This window comes from Crotalus tigris, unplaced genomic scaffold (assembly GCF_016545835.1).
Source record: "Crotalus tigris isolate CLP2741 ecotype Arizona unplaced genomic scaffold, ASM1654583v1 scf7180000017550.10884619, whole genome shotgun sequence".
Classification (NCBI taxonomy): Eukaryota; Metazoa; Chordata; class Lepidosauria; order Squamata; family Viperidae; genus Crotalus; species Crotalus tigris.
This window is the reverse complement of record NW_024096468.1, coordinates 8,372,012-8,390,598: the sequence shown is the minus strand read 5'-3', so window position 1 is coordinate 8,390,598 and position 18,587 is coordinate 8,372,012. Positions and strand designations below refer to the sequence as shown.

The 18,587-nt window shown below is 39.9% G+C and overlaps 1 protein-coding gene across 2 annotated transcripts in view; it reads left to right on the top strand.

Annotated features, from left to right (window-relative positions):
* The window catches only part of GALNT17 (polypeptide N-acetylgalactosaminyltransferase 17), a 305,974-nt gene that overhangs the window by 110,499 nt on the left and 176,888 nt on the right, over positions 1–18,587 (top strand). For both annotated transcript variants that reach the window (XM_039342017.1, XM_039342008.1), the window contains exon 2: positions 1,459–1,642. In XM_039342017.1, the coding sequence (XP_039197951.1) occupies positions 1,459–1,642 (184 nt within the window). The remainder of the gene's footprint in view (positions 1–1,458; positions 1,643–18,587) is intronic.

The following is an 18,587-nucleotide window of genomic DNA, read 5'->3' as shown; positions in this document are numbered from 1 at the left end:
GTTTAGCTTATTCACCGTTCAGATTAAGAAAATGGATATTTACTTGGCAGCTGCCTACTTTTTTTTTTTTTTTTAGAATAAAAAAGTCAATTGGCCTGCCATTGGCAGGGGAGCAGGAACTAGCAGGCTCATGATTGAGAAGCTAGATGGAAATGGGGAATTTGGCCTGCTAATGATGGAGAGTTTAGGTGGGAATTTGACTTATTTGTGAGTCGGCCTAGATGGAATTTGTCTTACTATGATTCAAATGGAAGGGTGTAATGGGAAATTTAACTGGCTATGATTCAGAGGCTAAATAAAATTCAGCTTACCTGTGACTCAGACACAAGCTCAAATGGAGGAAATAGGCTTATTAATGATTCATATAATAAATCCTTTCCACTGTGCCACCTTGAGATGTTATGTTAGCCTTAGACTTTCAATGTCCTCTGAATATCACTGTGCATAGTTTAATAATGCATAGAAAAGGTCCCTTGTTCAGTTCTTATAATTTCCAAGTAAACTTATTTTAGAAAGTAAAGTTAAGAGAGACCTTTCTTTTCCTGAGATTGTTTGTAGAGCAGCGGTTCTCAACCTGTGGGTCGTGACCCCATTTGGGGTTGAACAACCATTTCACGGGGGTCACCAAACAACACGATCTGCCATATTTTTTCGTCAGCCGGCGCAGGGGGTGGCGCCGCACATGCGCGCTGCGCAGGGGGTGGAGCAGGGGACGGTGCCGCGCATGCACACCACGCAGGGGGTGGAGCCGTGCATGCGTGCCATGCAGGGGGCGCTGCCGCACATGCGTGCCGCACAGGAGGCGCCGCCACGCATGCGTGCCGCGCAGGGGGCGGCACCGCGCATGCGCGCCGCCTGCTTATGACCACCATCGCCGTATAAAAAGGTTGAGAACCACTGTTGTAGAGGATCTTTTCAGTGGCAATAAACAACTCTTGGTACGATCAGGAGGACTAAAGCTAAGAAATAAAGGCTGTACATAACTGGTCAGCATCTGAAGGCAGAAAATGAAATAACAGGCGGAAGATTATTAAAGAGAGATCAATCTAGAACTAGGGAGAAATTTCCTGACAGAACAATTAATCAGCAGAACAGCTTATCTCCAGAAGCTGTGGCTGCTCCATAACTGGAGGTTTTCAGGAAGAGATTGAACAGGCATTTATCTGAAAAGGCACAGGGTCTCATGTTTGAGCAGGGGGATAGATTAGAAGACCTCCAAGGTCCCTTCCAATTCTATTATTCTATGTTTGATATTCTATTTGTTCATTTAAAAGATGGATAAACTAGGATCCCTTTCCTTCCTTTTTGTATAGACTAGCAATACAGTCATGATACACTGATGGTGATTTTCTACAGCTGTTAATCTGTTCCAAGGGAAGATGGATATTCTAGCTTCTAATGTCTCCTTTCAAGACTGACTCTTTTGTTTGTCTCTTCTTTGCTTTGATTTTCTACTAGGTCTGTCAAAATCCTTGGGGCTTATTGAAGGCTACGGTGGTCGTGGCAAAGGTGGCTTGCCTGCCACTCTTTCTCCAGAGGAGGAAGAAAAAGCCAAGGGACCCCACGAAAAATATGGCTACAATTCCTATCTCAGTGAGAAAATATCATTGGACCGCACCATACCAGATTATCGTCCAACTAAGTAAGTCTGAGATTTTCTACCAGAGAGGAGGAACAATTCTACTATTTGATATTGGGATAAGGTGGGCCAAAGTTTAAGGACAGAGTGGTCTGCCTCTGATCCAGGTCTCTTAAAAGCAAATTAGTTTCAGTGATAGAGCTACTTCATGTGATCTGCAAAGCCTTGATGACCAGCAGATACTTGGAAGAGAGATACAAGAGAATAGCTGATTGCCCTTCCCATTGCTTGATATGTGGAATGTGAAAAGATGTCATATTTTTTTTAATCTCATTTTTTTCCAGCAACAATGGCTACATGCAAAATCATTGGTTTGAAATGCCATTTTGATTTGGTCTTAGGTTTCTGCTTATACTGAGTGTTTTCCCAATAATAGACTTGGACCCATGCTGAATCTTCTAGTTATTGCACAAAGATCAGTGCACCAAGTGTGACCATACTAATATAGTGATGGTGATGATAATTGTAATACTGATTATGAGCAGGTAAAAGAATATGAAGTAAATCTTGTTGTTGTTGTTGTTGTTATTGTTATTGTTATTCTTCTTCTTCTTCTCCTCCTTCTTCTCCTCCTCCTCCCCTCCCCCCTCCTCCTTCTCTGGTTTGGGGACACATTAATATCAGTCAACCCCTAGTTTAAAATTCCAAAATGTTGGGCTCAGGAACCCCCTGGGGACAATCTGTCCATCTGGTGTAGGCATCCAGAGAAGATCTGATGAGGCTCTTCTATCCTTGTGAGATCATAATGTATGCACTATGCAACAGACCTTCTGAGCTTCAGCCACTACTTCCCACTTAGAAGACTATCCTCCTAGAAATATGTATGCCCCTACTTAGAATTCAAAAAGAAATTAAAGCCTGCTGGATTGAGCGCACCAATGGTCCTTAGCTAACCTTCTTGCAGTCTGTGTTTCACTGTTTTTCTTTGTTTTTGCTATGGTATATTTATCTTCTTGTTACTTGCCTAGAATCTCCTGGTGTGGAAGGTCTGCATTCCAGAGAGCAAAGAGGCAGCAAATCATGGACAGTTTGGTCTGGAGAAAGAGGGTTTTTTTAACCTAAATGTTGGGCTCCTCCCCAGCAATTCCCAGAGTACATCTATAGTTATGCTAATAGTTGCTTTGGTTTGGCAAGATTCTGTCTAAAGGTATGGAACAATGAAGGAAACTGCTTAGAAGTAATTCCACGTGTCTTTCCTGGTCTTTGGGAGTGTTAGCCATAAATGTCTGCAAGATTCTTTAGCAGTGGTGGGATTCAAATACCTGAACATCCGGTTCTCTGCGTAGATGCAGGCCTGAGCCTCCGAGGCCTAGAATGGACTTCCAGAAGTGACATCCAACCATTTTCAGTGGGCCATCCTAGGCCTAGGAGACCTCCTCCAGGCCTTCAAGGCCTAGAACGGACTTCCAGAAGCAGCATGGGTTTGGCCAGTTCTCTGAACTCAACAAAATTTAGCTATCGGTTCTACCAAACCGGTGCAAACCGGCTGAATCCCACCACTATCCTTTAACCAAGTGTGCCTTGCTTGGATTCAAATTGGATTTGAATTGTAGGCTAGAAGAAGTTGGAAGCAACTTAGAAAGTCAGAATCACTTTATATACAGTTCAGACATGCTGTATTTAGAATGAGCTCTTTTATTGTTTAGTATCATCTGACTCATCTGTGATAGAGCATGCACAGTAACACTATATGCATCGTGTAACATTTCATAACATCCTTAAAACTTTTAGTGTGATCTTATTAATGTTCATCCTCATATTCAGTAGGTGTGGCGTTTACATTATAATGAGGCATAATAATTTTGCAAGTTAGTAGAGTTCAAATCTATGTATAGTCCTTGTCTTTAGAAGGTTTGAACCAGTTCTTATCAGACTCCACATTTCCCATGGAGAACTTGCTTGTTATGTCAAAGAACTAGTATCGTTAATCAAAGAAATTCCTACTTACTGAAAACATTACTCAAAGAGGCCTCTGTCTCTCTCTGCTCTGGGGAGGGGGGGCGGCTGACAGCTGGCATAGGAACTGGATAAAAATATTGGAAAGTATTAGTAAAGTAAGTGAAGAGATTCACAATTGCTTTATGGCTTCCCAATCTAGTGCATTTTTGGAAAACCCATGTTAGTATCTATAGCAATGGGCACAAAGGCATGAACGCCCCAGAGGTCATTAGTTGCAGATGGAGCATCAGTAGTTTCTTGGTGTGGTTTATGGAAATGCAGAAGCTTTTCTCAAATTGAAATGGGGCAAAGGATCCTTGAGAAAGAGTCTACTGGGTCTCAGAAAAGCAGGTTGAGAAGTCCTTGGAGAGCCACAGCCTCAACAACATATCCAAGGATGTCAAACAGCTTTACCTATTGAGTTCAGTGTAGCTGACTGATCAAGAGAGGTACTTTGCTCCAAGCATCTGTATATTTCATCTTAACACAACAACATAGACCTTGAATCACAATTTCTTTTCCTCAAACGTGGAAAGGAATAACTTTTGTTTAACCTCATAAATGTTTTAAAATGACACTGGCAGCCTCTCTTCCTATTCAAACTGAGTCTTGAGTGGCTGTCATTCTGATCTTTTTTTTTTTTTCAATGTGTAGATCATCTCCCCAAAGGTGAGATTAATGCACAAACACATCTCATTGTTTGGATCAGTGCTGATGTCAACAGTGGATCTCATTCTTTCCATTTCAAGTGTTCATACTATGAGTACAATCGATAATGCTGCCAAAATGGTGTCAATGGTGTATAAAGATTGGGGGAATCTGAAGATTTGCAAAAGATAATGCAATTTGTAAAATAAACATGAGAAACAATGCCTGTTGGAGACTCTAAAGCAATCCACTGAGAATTGTGTGTGATTAGGAATCATGATATATGAACAGACTATGGGGAAAGTGAGTCATGGATGGTAGGAGGGAAGGAATACAGTGAAATTTCCTAGGAAAGGGCATATTTGACTAACTTGAAAAAAATAATCATTTCATCATAGGCCCCGCTTATAGCAGGTGCAGATCTGCTTTGGAGGCAGATGTTTGAAGCAAATGGCTCTTTGAATCTTGATTGTTCTAGGTAGGTAGTATGGCACACAATTATGTTGGTGTAATTGGCCTGTTCTTGATATGCAGCGATATTTATCTGTCTTAAATTCTCCCTCTCCACTTTATTTTATCCCTTTCAGAGATGCATCTCAATTCTACCTTGTGTGAATGCCTGTGTGTTGATTCCAACTATGTAGAATTCACAGCCTGCTGGTCTCTCTCTGTGTGTATGTATACATACATACATACATACATACATACATACATGTATATATGTATATATGTATATATACGTATATGTAGATAGATAGATATAGATAGATAGATAGAATATGTGATTTCAATATAGTTGAAGGTATGCATTGCTTTTCTTTCATTGAGAAAAAAGTTAAAATGAGTTTTCAGTTAGGAAGCAAGCAGTTGTAAAGCAATGCAACATAGAACAGGGAAACTGAATTGGGCGGGGAAGATAACTATGAAGAAAATGAATATGAAGAATATTATAAGTAGTTGCTTGCTAGCAAGATGGGTAGTATATAAATTTAATAAACAAATACTATAAAGTAGAAAATGAATTAGATCTGCATTTTCTTCTAAATATATTTTTATTTATTTTTATTTATTTATATCCTGCCTTTATTATTTTTACAAATAACTTAAGACAGTGAACATATCCTCCTATTTTCCCCATGTGAAACAATATCCAGTTTTTAATCAAACCCTCTTGCCTTGCGCTGCTCAGTCTCTGAGGTTCACAATGTGATGTGTTCAAAATGTGAACCAAAGGTTTAAAGCCAGATTGATGTAATGATTTTGCATCAACAGGTCAGTGTAGATCCTTGGTGACTAGATAGACAGATCTTCTCTGGGATGATGAGTCTCTCCAAAGTGGCCCTTAAGGTCTCCCAACAGTACAGCCATTGTAGCTGCATTTGAGTCCATCCATCTTGCTCCTGGTTCTTCTTTTCTTCCCTTTTGTTCTAACTTAAATATGAGCCAATAGTGGGTGGCAGCAGCCAAAAAAAGCCAACACAATCCTAAGCGGCATTAATAGAGGGATAGAACAAAGATCACATGAAGTTACAAAGCCTTACTAAGACCACACTTGGAATACTGCATCCAGTTCTGGTCACCACAATTTAAAAATGATATTGAGATTCTGGAAAGAGTGCAAAGAAGAGCCACAAGAATGATTAAGGGCCTGGAGGCTAAAACATATGTAGAACAGTTACAGGAATTGTCTAGTCAAAAGAAGGACTGGGGGAGAGATGATAGCAGTCTTCCAATATTTGAGGGGCTCCTACAAAGGCAAGGAGGGGTCAAACTATTTGCATCAAAAGGCAAGATGAGAAAAAATGGATGGAAATTAACTAAGGAGAGAAGAAACCTAGAACTATGGAGAAATTTCCTGATGGTGAGAACAATAAACCAGTGGGACAGCTTGCCTTCAGAAGTTCTGGATGCTCCATCACTGGAGGCTTTTAAAAAGAGACTGGACAGCCATTGGTCTGAAATGGTATAGAATTCCAAGGTCCCTTCCAACTCTATTATTCTATGTTCTGTGTTCTAACTTTCCTAGCATTAGTGACCTCTCAAGAAATCTGGAGTTTTACATTATGATTCCAAAATATGATAATATGAGCCTGGCCATTTGGGCCTTGAATAATAACACTGGACTGATTGCTTTACAATCCATTCATTTATTGTCTTATCTGTCTATTGTAATCTCAAGAAGTATATCTCTCTGTCATGGCATCTGAATATCTTTCAAGGCCTTCACAACTAAAGTACTAGTCTGCAGCCTGTTTCTTCACTCCAGGTTCCTTTAGTGATGATAGCGGATTCCTCCCAAAGCAAAAACTATCCATCATTTCAAGATCTTCATTATGAGCTCTGGTTGCTGTCTCTGTTGTTATAAATTTGGTGTTCCTTATATTTAATCACAGTCACACTTTTGCTGTGCTCCTCAGCTTTCATTATTAGAGCTCGCAGATCATTTGTATCTTCAGCTACCAGAGTAGTATCATCAGCATAACACAGAATATTGATGTTTCTTCCTCCATCATTTAAAAAATATAACAGAAGAACAGAGTTGGAAGGGTCCTTATAGGTCATCTAGTCCAACCCTCCGCCTAAGCAGGAGATCCCACCATTTCTGACAAATGACAGTCCAGTCTTTTCTTGAAAGCTTCCAGTGATGAAGCTCCCACAACTTCTGAAGGCAAACTGTTCCACTGATTGATTGTTTTCACTGTCAGAATTTTTTTCCTTATTTCTAGGTTGAATCTCTCCTTGATCAGTTTCCATCCATTATTCCTTGTGTGGCCTTCAGGTGCTTTGGAAAATAGGTTGACCCCCTCCTCTCTGTGACAGCCACTCAAATATTGGAACACTGCTATCACGTCTCCCCTGGTCCTTCTCTTCACTAGACTAACCATGCCCAGTTCCTGTAACCATTCTTCGTATGTTTTAGCCTCCAGTCCCCTAACCATCTTCATTGCTATGCTCAACTTCTTCCAACCCATGCTCCCTCAGTGTATATTCAGCATGTAGACTAAATAAATACAAGTAATCCTTGACTTAATGGAGCTTGCCCATTAGGGCCATATGTTGTGATGGTTGTAAAATCACATATTTTACAATTTTACAATCTTTTTTTGTGGTGGCTCTTAAAGAAATGCCACAATGGCTTAAGTGAACCAATGGCTTGTTATGGGCATTGGTGTTGCTGAAAACTAGAAATAACTGCTGTTTTGTGGCAAAACAGTTGTAAAACACAGTTACATGATTATGGGATACTGCAAACAAGTGTAAATATGGTCTGGTTGCCAAGCACCCGAGGTTCAGGAATTCAGGAGTGTTGGACGATCTGTGCTCTGATTCTTTGTACTTCATGACGCATAGGGGGAACATCAAACCAGGCAAGATGGTGGCTGCAACTTCATGGTTTTTTATGATGCATATCAAATCAAAGGGGTGGGGCTTGTATAGGAAAGTTGTACAGTCATCTTGCCTTTTTTTGGGGGGGGATTTCTCTTTGCAAATACCACCAGTTTTCACACCATGCTGAATCCAGTTTAACCTAGTTTAGCATGATATGGGAACATATTTAAGGATCTTTTCCTTGCTGTCATTTGCATCTTTCCCACCTCTGCATACCATCAATGTTGTTTCTGTAGCCTCAGCTTGAATGACACCCTTTATCAAACTCTGTTCATAAAAAATAGTCTTTCCAGTTTTGAAGCCTTGTCTCACAACACTGTTCAAGTTGGAGGCATCCATGTTGGGGGGGGGGGTGAGGGGAGGGAGGAGGGTTTGAATTTAAAAAGTCAACTGGGTGATTGCAATCCCATGATTAAAGCCCCTTTTCCTTTTTTATTTGCATTTTGCATCTTGCACATACAATATTTATTAACATTTACACATACAAAATTCATTAAAGAAGACACGGGATTTTGTGCAGTGGCAACCACCATCTTGACTGTCTTTGACCCCCTTCTTCTACAAGGGCCCCTGGGAGGCAGCAAAAGTCTCTGCCACACTTAATGGTTTATTTTCTTTCCAATCTATTTATTTGGCTCTCTTTTGCTGCCCACCTTCAGGATGCCAGCTTTCGCTATTTGGCAAACACTTACTCTGACTTTGATTGTGGATTTTATGGAAGCCTAAGACAACAGCAATGACAACAATTAACTCAAGTGCTTTAGCTGCTGATTAAAATGGAGACAAGTCAAAGGAATTTAACCTAATGGGGTTTCAGATCGCTGAATTAGCAGGAGATCCAGCAGTCTAAAATATGTATCACTTTCGGTAAAAATCCAAAGAATAGATTAATGGGCTCATGAGGCAATTCACAAACAGACAGATTCAAAGCTCTTGGGAAAATGTATTTCTTTATGTGTATCCTGCCTTTATCATTTTTACAAATAACTCAAGGCTGTGAACATACCCAACACACCTCCCTCCTCCTATTTTTCCCACCACAACAGCCCTGTGAGGTAGGTTGGGTTGAGAGAGAGTGCCTGGCCTAAAGTTACACAGGTGGTTTCCTTAGGTAAGGCAGAACTTGAACTCACCATCTACCAAATCTATCGAGAAGACTGCATCCAATTCTGCATATTGTATTTAGGAAAAACATTGACAATAAAAAAGAAAGCAACCATTATGCTAGGGTCTATAACAGGGGTAGGCAACCTTGGCTCTTTTATGACTCATGGACTTCAACTTCAACACGGCTGGCTCAGGAATTCTGGGAGTTGAAGTCCACGAGTCATAAAAGAGCCAAGGTTGCCTACCCCTGGTCTATAAGAATAAGGATGTGGGAAATGGCAAAAATTTCGGCTTTCTTGAAAGATCAATCGCAAGAGAAGTATCTTTTGGTGTGGAAAAGATAGATAAATTTTATACAATATAAGTATGATATAAGAAAATATTATCTAGCTTTTGAATAATTTATATAAGTTTAAGATATTATTTAGAAGTGTAATTATTATTATTCTTTAATTTTTTTCTCTTTCTTTTTTTCTCTTTTTTATTTAGAAATTATTTAGAAGTGTAATTGTTATTATTCTTTAATTTTTTATTTTTTTATTTTCTCTTTTTTTTCCTCTTTTTGTTTTTTATATATAATGGAGTTAAAGTATTTTACAATTTGTTTATTGAGTGTAATTATATTTGCTTAAGGTTTATTTGGGTTTAAAACTTATTTTCTTTTAAGATCTAGTTAAGCCTGTATTCAGCTCTGGGAAGAACGGGGGAGGGTTTTGGGGTGGGTTGGGAGGGATTGGGGAAGGGGTTTTTATTGTAAAATTTAAAAATAATAATAATAATAATAATAATAAAAAGAATAAGGATGTGAGAAATGGTTAGAGCTATTGAGTAGGTTTAGTCTAGAACAGAGGTGTCCAACCTTGGCAACTTTAAGACCTGTGGACATCAACTCCTAGGATTCCTCAGCTAGTCATGCTGGCTGGGGAATTGTGGGAGTTGAAGTCCACAAGACTTAAAGTTGCCAAGGCTGGACACCCTTACTCTAGAGAACAGAAGAGGAAAACATGATATCTATGAAATAGCTTGTCTCCAACTTTTCTTGTCCGGCCAGTACAGTTCAGAAGAGTGGGTGTCTTCAAGTCCTTTCCATCAAACATTGCCATCCTGTGGGACCTAGGAAGCATGTCTTTTCTATTGTGCCCCCCTCTCTGGAACAATACTTCCCCCCCCCAGAGATGGTGCCCTTCTCCTAGGGCTCTGGAAAGCTTTAAAAAACTGACTTTGATCCCAGGTCTTGGATTAATATTTATTATTAATTTTTCGATAGTCCCTGGTGGATTTTTTTTGGGGGGGGGTTGTTGTGCTACTATTTTTTTAGATTATTTTAGTCTGGACTATCTGTTTGATTTCATGTTTGTAGTCGTTTTTGTGTTTTCGATGCCACTAAGCATCCACGAGTTAGACAGTGAATAAATTTTACTACTACTACTACCAGTAGTCTTTAAGACCGGTCACATAGTGACTGTGAGAAGTTACAATGGAATCCTTCCCCCAAAAGCAGTGGTGGAATTCAGCCAGTTTGCACCACTTCGGCAGAACCGGTAGCTAAATTTTTGCTGCTCAGGCCCAGAATGGACTTCCAGAAGCGGCATCTACACAGAGAACCAGTTGTCCACATATTTGAATCCCACCCCTGCCCCAAAGGTACTTACGACCTGGTTCTAAAGTTCCAAAGGCTGGCCCTCGTGTGGTCTTGTGACTGCAGTTTGGACATTTGACAACATAAGCGACCTGCTTATATGGCTGTTTGCAGCATCCTGCAGTCACACGACCAATATTTACAATATTTTTTTCCTAAAAACTACATTTATTTCCCATTTTTGACAAAAACACCCCATAGTGAACAATAGAGTCACTTAATGACTATGGTTTTCACTTAATGATGGCAGATTCACCTAACAAATATGGTAATTCATTAAATGGCTGCCACAAAGTCATATTATCATGTCAGTCCTGTGATGACTTGTTTTATGACCATCATGATTTATGACCATATTGGACAGGCTCCATTATGGTCATAAGTCAAGGGCTACCTCTATTCTACTATTACTATTACTATGACTATCACTACTAATAATATAGCTGTTGTGATTCCTTGCCAGCCAGTGGATCTGACAGCTGAGTCTGAGGAATCAGATGAGGAGGAGGGACCTGGAGTGACATCAGAGTCAGAGGAAGGCTCTGAGGAGCTCCAAGACTTACAATCGGACGAGGAGCTTGGTCCCTCTACTCGTGCTCAGGCTGAGACACAGCTTTGCTGGGAGCCTGAGTTGGACAGTGATGAAGAACAGTTGGGACAAATCCAGGATGCACAAAAATGCAGGCAAGAGAAGCGAGTAGGACAGAGGAATGCAATGGGGCAGCTCCGAAGGCAAAGAAGAAGGCATTAGGAAGCCACACTTTGGCTGAATTATCAAAGGGAAGGTGTGGGAGGTGCTGGTTGTTGAAGGCAACTGTTCATGTTGAGGATTGAGTTTCTGTGGACTGTGTTTGTTTGCCTTGGATATTGACTCAGGTTTGTGAGAATAAAAGGGGTTGTTTTTTTCTTGTGAGAGGGGTATCTCGTGAGCATAACAAGGACTCACATAGGCTGGGACAGAACAATAGCAGCTGTTTTCAAATATCTGAAGAGTGTCTATATATACAGTCAAGAAATGTCATCCAGATTTAGTTCCTGTAAAAAGAATCAAAGATTGGTCAAACTGAGTTCTTGGCCCAGCCATTTTCTTTGTCATCCCCCCTACCCAGTTTGGGGAATGTAGACTGTGTGGAACAGTCAAAGGCCAAGTACAGAGTCTGGCCTAAAAAAGTTGTGCTCTTCTGGTCCCGCTACTTTACTAGTCACAGGGAAATAAATTAATAATGCCCAACATAAACACTGAAATCCCCTTCGCTTTATGTGTGCTGGATCAAAGAGTTTTATAAACAGGTATTTTCAGAAAGGAATGTATTTGCTCAGTCAGAGGGTTGCTTGCCTGGTGCTTCATAAATTAGACATAAACTGACTTCTTATTGATAAATCCCTTTGAAGGATTGCAGATGTAAAAAAAAGTGAGCAAAGCACAAAGAAAAAAATAAGCATCTCAATCAAAGCTTGTTCTTTCAAAAGTTGGGGGGAGCAGAAGGGAGGGGCAGAATTCATGCAGGTTGCAAGATCTCCTCTATCTCTGTCTCTCTGCTGCTGGTAATACCTTCTCTGAAGCACCACATAGTCACATGCGGCTCAATTAATTTTCTACTTGATCTTAGCGTTTGTTACAAAGGGATCTAATCAAGCATTCTTCAACTAATCCTCTCTAATCAGGACAATAACTCATACTCTCAGTGTGAATTGGAAGTTTGAAAGAGGTCATTTTCTACTGAGTGATAGGAACCAAAAGCTTGCTCTGTGTGTTTATGCGTTGCCGGAGTTTGGGCATTTACTCATGCTAAGGCATACTTCGATGAGAGGCAGTTGTCAGAATCCAATTATATTTCATCTCTAGTTATCAACTATAGAAAACCCCAATTCTGCCTTCTCTGGATTCTGTCATACGATGAAGGGAAGGGGGTGAACAAAGGGGCTTTATGGCTCTCACTTCCTTTGGTACACTTCAAAGAAACTGGATGTGTATATCACCAAAAGGACTAACCATAACAATGGGCTAATACCTTCATGTAGTTCTCTCTGAAGTCTCCATTCAGCCAGCAGTAAGGAAAAGGGGGTGGGAATGTAATGCCTGAGACTGTCGCTGGAAGAAGGGGGTGATTGGGTGGGGCTACTGGGGAACCCCTTAAAACCTTGAATGGGAAAGCTTGGACCCCAAGTCCTGTCTAGAAAGCCTGCAACCATTTTCTCTTAATAAAGGATGCCTGTTGGAAGAATTATTCCAAGAGTTCTGTCTTCTTAAGATGCAAAGTGGGGTGGGTCCTTACAGCAGTGTTGAAAAATGGAAAATGTTTCTCTAGAAAAGTGTTCCACACCTGTTCCTTTTTCTCACCCCCTTCCCCCTTTTTCCTATAAAAAGTTTTTTTTCCAATTGCTGAATGCCAATTAATTTCTAACATAATAGCTGAAATCTCCAGTTTTGGAAAATCTGTGGAGGGGCATTTTGCACTTTGCTTACCTGGAGTTTTGACTGAAAACATTCCTTCAAACTGAAACAGCCAAGGGAAGCAAAGCCACACCTTGCTCTGATTCATTGGAGAGTAGTAGCTGCTTCAGTTGGCTTCCCACTGCAACAGAGCCTCTGCACATGTGTAGATGATGTTCCTGTTATTGAAGCAAAGAGGTTGAGCGAGGTAGATTGCAAGTTTGACATATGTACTGATAGAAGAGAATATTTGTAGTTCAGGATTGAAGTGTGAAGTCATTGATGCTCTTTGAGCTTGGTTGTTTTCTTGCAGATGTTTCATTACCAAACTAGGTAACATCATCAGATCTACGTATAGATCATGTGTTAGAGCAGTGGTTCTCAACCTGTGGGTTGGGACGACCATTTCACGGGGGGCGCCAAACAACGCAGTCTGCCATTTTTCCCCCCTTTTTCTTAGCTGTGCTACTCCCTTTTATTCTATTGGCTTTTGAACTCAACCGGTCATAAGTCGAGGACTACTCAACTGGTGACTCAGAGTCTATTCTATTGGCTTTTGAAAGCCAATAGAATAGACTCTGAGTCACCAGTTGAGTAGTCCTCGACTTACGACCGGTTGAGTAGTCCTCGACTTACAACCGGTTGGGGGTCGCAGCATTAAAAAGGTTGAGAACCACTGTGTTAGAGGGATCATTAAAAGTATTTTTATTATTTTGCAATCTGCATAGAGAAATTTTGTTACTGAGTGAATGATGAGGTGAAATAAGTTATCTGTTAGGAGCCATCTGCTGTCTATTAACACTTTGGGCCAATTGATTTTTTTTTTTCCATGGGACCTGTCCAAGGTCCTGAAATCTCTCTTTCTAATCACTCTGCCTATTTAATGTCTTAATATTCTCCCTGTTTTGTGTGTTTGTATCAGAGGTATTCATAGCAGACATCCTTCAGGTCTTCAGAAGTGTAGAACATATTTTGTGTGCAGAAGGTCTAAAGTCTTAAATTTCTGGCATTTCCAGGACTTCCTGGAAAAGAATCCTGCCTGTAATGTTGGAGTGCTAATGCTTGACCTTGAGTCTCAAAGTTAGGATAAATGAATCCAGTCGCACTTGGAAATCCGAGAAGAACCTTATATTTCTTGCCTCGTTGAATTTTTCTGAATTATAAGGAGGAAGGCTGTAAATTGCAGGAAAGAGGACAATAAATGATTGGATATACCTGCACACCATCTCATGCTGCTCCTCTTCTTCTTTCAAAAAACTTGAAAAGCAGATTTGTTTTCATCAACATGAATGGTTTGGTTCAACCACTGTGGCTTATTTGATCACTGAACTGAGGGTTTTTTTTTTAAGAGAGGTACAGTACATTGTACTATAATTCAACCAAAAAGCAAGGCATGCCCTCCCCTCCCCCATCTCTAACCAGACTTTGGAAAAATGGAGGCAATTCATTAGGTCTTTCATTCATATAGTTTAGTATGCTGACTGTGGGGTCTTTGGTGCTCTCTGAGCTTGATGGTTTTCTTGATCAGTGCTGGTAGGGAGTGGGATTTGCTCTCATTTTATATACTAGTGACATGCCCAGTCAGTGTTGGTGGAAGTGGTCTTGGTGGTTCCTTGATTGGGCTGTTTTTTATTATTATCTTGTTTGGCAGTTCTAACTCAGCCACTGTGATCAGTAATACATTCAACACTTGATGATGTTAACCTTTAGTCAAATCCCAGAAGTAAAGGTGTTTTTTTATTGTCTATTAGGCTAGAAATTGTATCTACATTTGTTTTTTTGCATCTGGTTTCGAAGCATGGGTCTTTCTGGTCTTCTTGCTTCTAATGTGTTTTAACTTCATTTTATGCTAGGCAAGATGGGGATAAATAGGTTATGAGTTGGAAAGGGGTGCCTACTCTAGGATGATAGAGACCATTGATTTCATTATAGCTCTTAATCTAACAACCAGCATTGGAACTTATGAAGGTGGCTTCTACCTAATCAAATGCCTATAAAAGGTTGTAATTTGAATAACTTAGCATGTTGTGGGAATCCAGGCTATTTTGTTAATTTAATTTTTTTGGGTTGTATTATATGATATTATATGTTGTGTGAACACAGCACATATATTAAGGTACTTCAGAACTGCACATCCTAATGGTAGGTAACCTATATTCGCAGGGCTCCATGCAAACTGCAAGTTCTGTTTCTCAGGCCTTTGATCCCCATTTAACCACAACTGTCATCAATCACTTCCAGTTCCACTATTTTAAAGTGAAAACCACAGAAAAACTTTACACCTAAACAATTGATTGCTCACTCCTAGTTTATGCTGCTAACCTATATTTGTATGACAGTTCTAGATCAGGTCTCTGATGGGCAATTCCAGGCAGAATTCTTTTCCTGGCTTATAATCTTTTGCTTTTCTGCTTAGAGGACAGAATAAAATTCCAGTCTTCATGTTTTCAATAAAAGGCTGGTTAAAGAGAAATACAGGAATTAAATGGGACATCTAGCTTTAAACTATTGACTCTGATCGTATCTTGATGTTGTTAGTTCTGACCCAAGGGTTTAAATTGGGTCTTTTCCAATATTACATGAGATGAATCTAAGAACTATTAAATATTTGAGGGGGGGGGGTTGTCAACTTATTCTCCAAAGCAATTGAAGGCAGGAGAGGAAGCAATGGATGGAATAAAGGAGAGAAGCAACCTAGAAATAAGGAGAAATTTCCTGACAGTTAGAACAATTAATCAGTGGAATGGCTTGCTTTCAGAAGTTATGGATACTCCATCACTGGAGGTTTTTAAGAAGAGATTGGACTGCCATTTGTCTGAAATGGTGTAGGGTTGCCTACTTGAACAGGTGATTGAATTAAAAGACCTCAAAGGTCCCTTCCAATTCTGTTACTCTATTAATGTTAGCACTGAAGGCATATGTTCTACCAGTAAGCTAAAATATAGAATAGCATCCAGTTGTGGACCAGACATTCTGAACTAAACAAGATAATGTTACAGTTGCATAATGAACCGCCCACTACCTCTAAGTGACACTTCAAGCCTTTCTAGGTATCCCAATATTCTGATCTTCTGAAGAAAAAGATTGCAGAGAAAGGTCTACATTAGTAGAATTAGCAGTCCAAATGCAAATCAAGCTCATCACCAAGCATGACAATGAAAATTGTATTTCAGCGAGGTTGGCATTTTAAGGAGGGGGATATCCTTGCAAGGATTCTAAGGCAGATATCTCTGTAGAGGGATGAATAATCAACCTTACAGGGCACTTTCTGAGCTTCTCCCAAGCACATTTGTTTTCTTTTGGTTTTGGTACCTTCAAATCAGTGTTGATTCCCTGACAACTGCCTGCACAAGTCCCTGCAGTTTTCTTGGCAAGGTTTCAGAAGCAGTTTGGCCTTGCCTGCTTCTTCCTAGGGCTGAGTGAGATGGATGGGCCAAGATCATCCAGATGGCTGCGTGTCTAAAGCAGGACTCAAACTCACATTATCCCACTTTCTAGCCTAATGCCTTAACCACTACACCAAACTGGCTCTCTGACTTTGTCACACTACAGGTAGTGCTTGACTTACAACAGTTCATTCAGTGATCGTTCCAAGTTCAAAGGCACTGAAAAAAATGGACTTTAATTTAATAAGATTTTTCACACTTATGACCTATGGTCACGTGATCAAAATTCAGATAGTTGGGAACTGACTTATATTTATGACAGCTGCTGTGTCTCGGAGTCACGCGAGCACCTTTTGCGACTTTTTGACAAGCAAAGTCAATGGGGAAGCCAGATTCACTTAACAATTGTGTTATTAACTCAACAACTGCAGTGATTCACTTAACAGCTGTGGAAAGAAAAGTTGTAGAATGAGGCAAAACTCACTTAACAAATATTTCATTTATCAACAGAAATTTTTGGGCTGATTTGCAGTCGTACGTTGAGGAGTACCTGTATCAGTAAAAAAGGGAGCATGCCTCAGTGTTTCCTCTCTTTTCTAATTCACTTTTGGTAGGGAAGTAGGGAGTTAAGACAGTAAAAACACCTCTCTCTTCAAACAGCAAGTACTTAAGAATTCTCAGCTCAGGCATTTGTGCCCTTCATCCTCCTCAGTGTTACTACCAGAGAGCATTGCAAGAGGGAGGCATTAAAGAAATTTATTAACTTACTGAAGCAGAGCTGTCTCTGCTGCTGCAGTTGGGGTGAAACAGCCTGGCTCATTTTAGTGGAACTGGAGGGGAAGGAAGCCTCAGCACATAACTGCTCTAGTGTCCTTCCATCAACTTAAACCATTTTGAAAAGAGACCCAATTCAGGCCTGCTGTGTATCTATCTCTGGGGTCAGAATAACAAAACAAACAAACAAACAAACAAACAATAAAACAAAAACAGAGTTGGAAGGGATCTCAACTCTGAGCTAAATAGAGGTTCTGCAAACTTTCTTCTAAATGATGGAAACTCCAGATCTATACAAATGAACCCACCAGTGTAAAATATTGGGCACCTTCCTCCATTTCTCACTAACAGAATAACAGAGTTGGAGGGGACATTTGAGGTCTTCTAGTCTGACTGCCAGTTCAGGCAGAAAACCCTGTACCATTTCAGACAAATGGTTGTCCAGGTTCTTCTTTAAAATCTCCAGTGTTGGAGGACACACAACTTCTGGAGGCTGATTAATTAATCCACTGATTAATTAATCCACTGATTAATTGTTCTAACTGTCAGGAAATTTCTCCTTAGTTCTAGGTTGTTTCTCTCCTTAATTAGTTTCCATCCGTTGCTTCTTGTCCTGCCTTCAGGTGCTTTGGAGAATAGCTTGACTCCCTCTTCTTTGTGACAGCCCCTGAGATATTGGAACACTGCTATCATGTCACTCCAGTCCTTCTTTTCATTAAACTAAACATACCCAATTCCAGCAACCGTTCCTTATATGTTTTTAACCTCCAGTCCCCTGATCATCTTTGTTGCTCTTCAGAGGAAGATAAGCTGCTTTGATATTTAAGCCCACAAGTTCTTGAAATGTGCCGAATGTCAAGGAGAAACACTGATGGAACATTATTGTTGCTGAGATTTCAGCACAGTTATCATCATTCATTAGCCAAATATTGAAGCTGTCAGGTTACAAAGCAAAGCAGCTGAAAAATGTGTGGAAAAAAATGATATATAGTGTTATCTACATTATGTTTGGCTATTTATTAGGGAACATTCCTGATCTTTTTTTTTTTTTGCTTATTTTTCTTCTTGTTTTTAAAGAAACTGGCTTTGTGTCTACATTTGCCAGGTTTATGTGTTATTCTGGTGAAGAATGAATTACAATTTGCAGTTCTGGATATTCATAATTTCAGATTGTCAAACCTGTCTATATCCACTTTGGACCAATTTATCAGTGTGGTTTTCTGGAAATGCTCTCGCATTCCTTTGATATTTCAAAGTTGGGACATGCTTAGCCTTCACATTTTAATATGTCTTCCTTTCCTTGCTTTTTATAATATCTAGCCACATGCAGAGTCCTGTAAAATCCAACTCCTCACAATTATTATAACATTTTAGTTCATCTAGGAAAAACAGTACCCCTATAGATAGATAATTCATTTTTATGGATTGTTTCTCTTTTCTAGTATGTGACCCATTTTCCAGGCTGACTCCCCTCTAGGGTTCCTTAATAAAACTAGGGAGGTCTTGGTTAATGAAAAAATGCAATATTTTTTTTTATGAACCCTCTCTCCCTGTCTGCCATATGTTCAAATATCCCACCCTTCATTCCTCCCTCTTCCCAGGTAAAGGGCTATCAACGATGTAAAGATATCA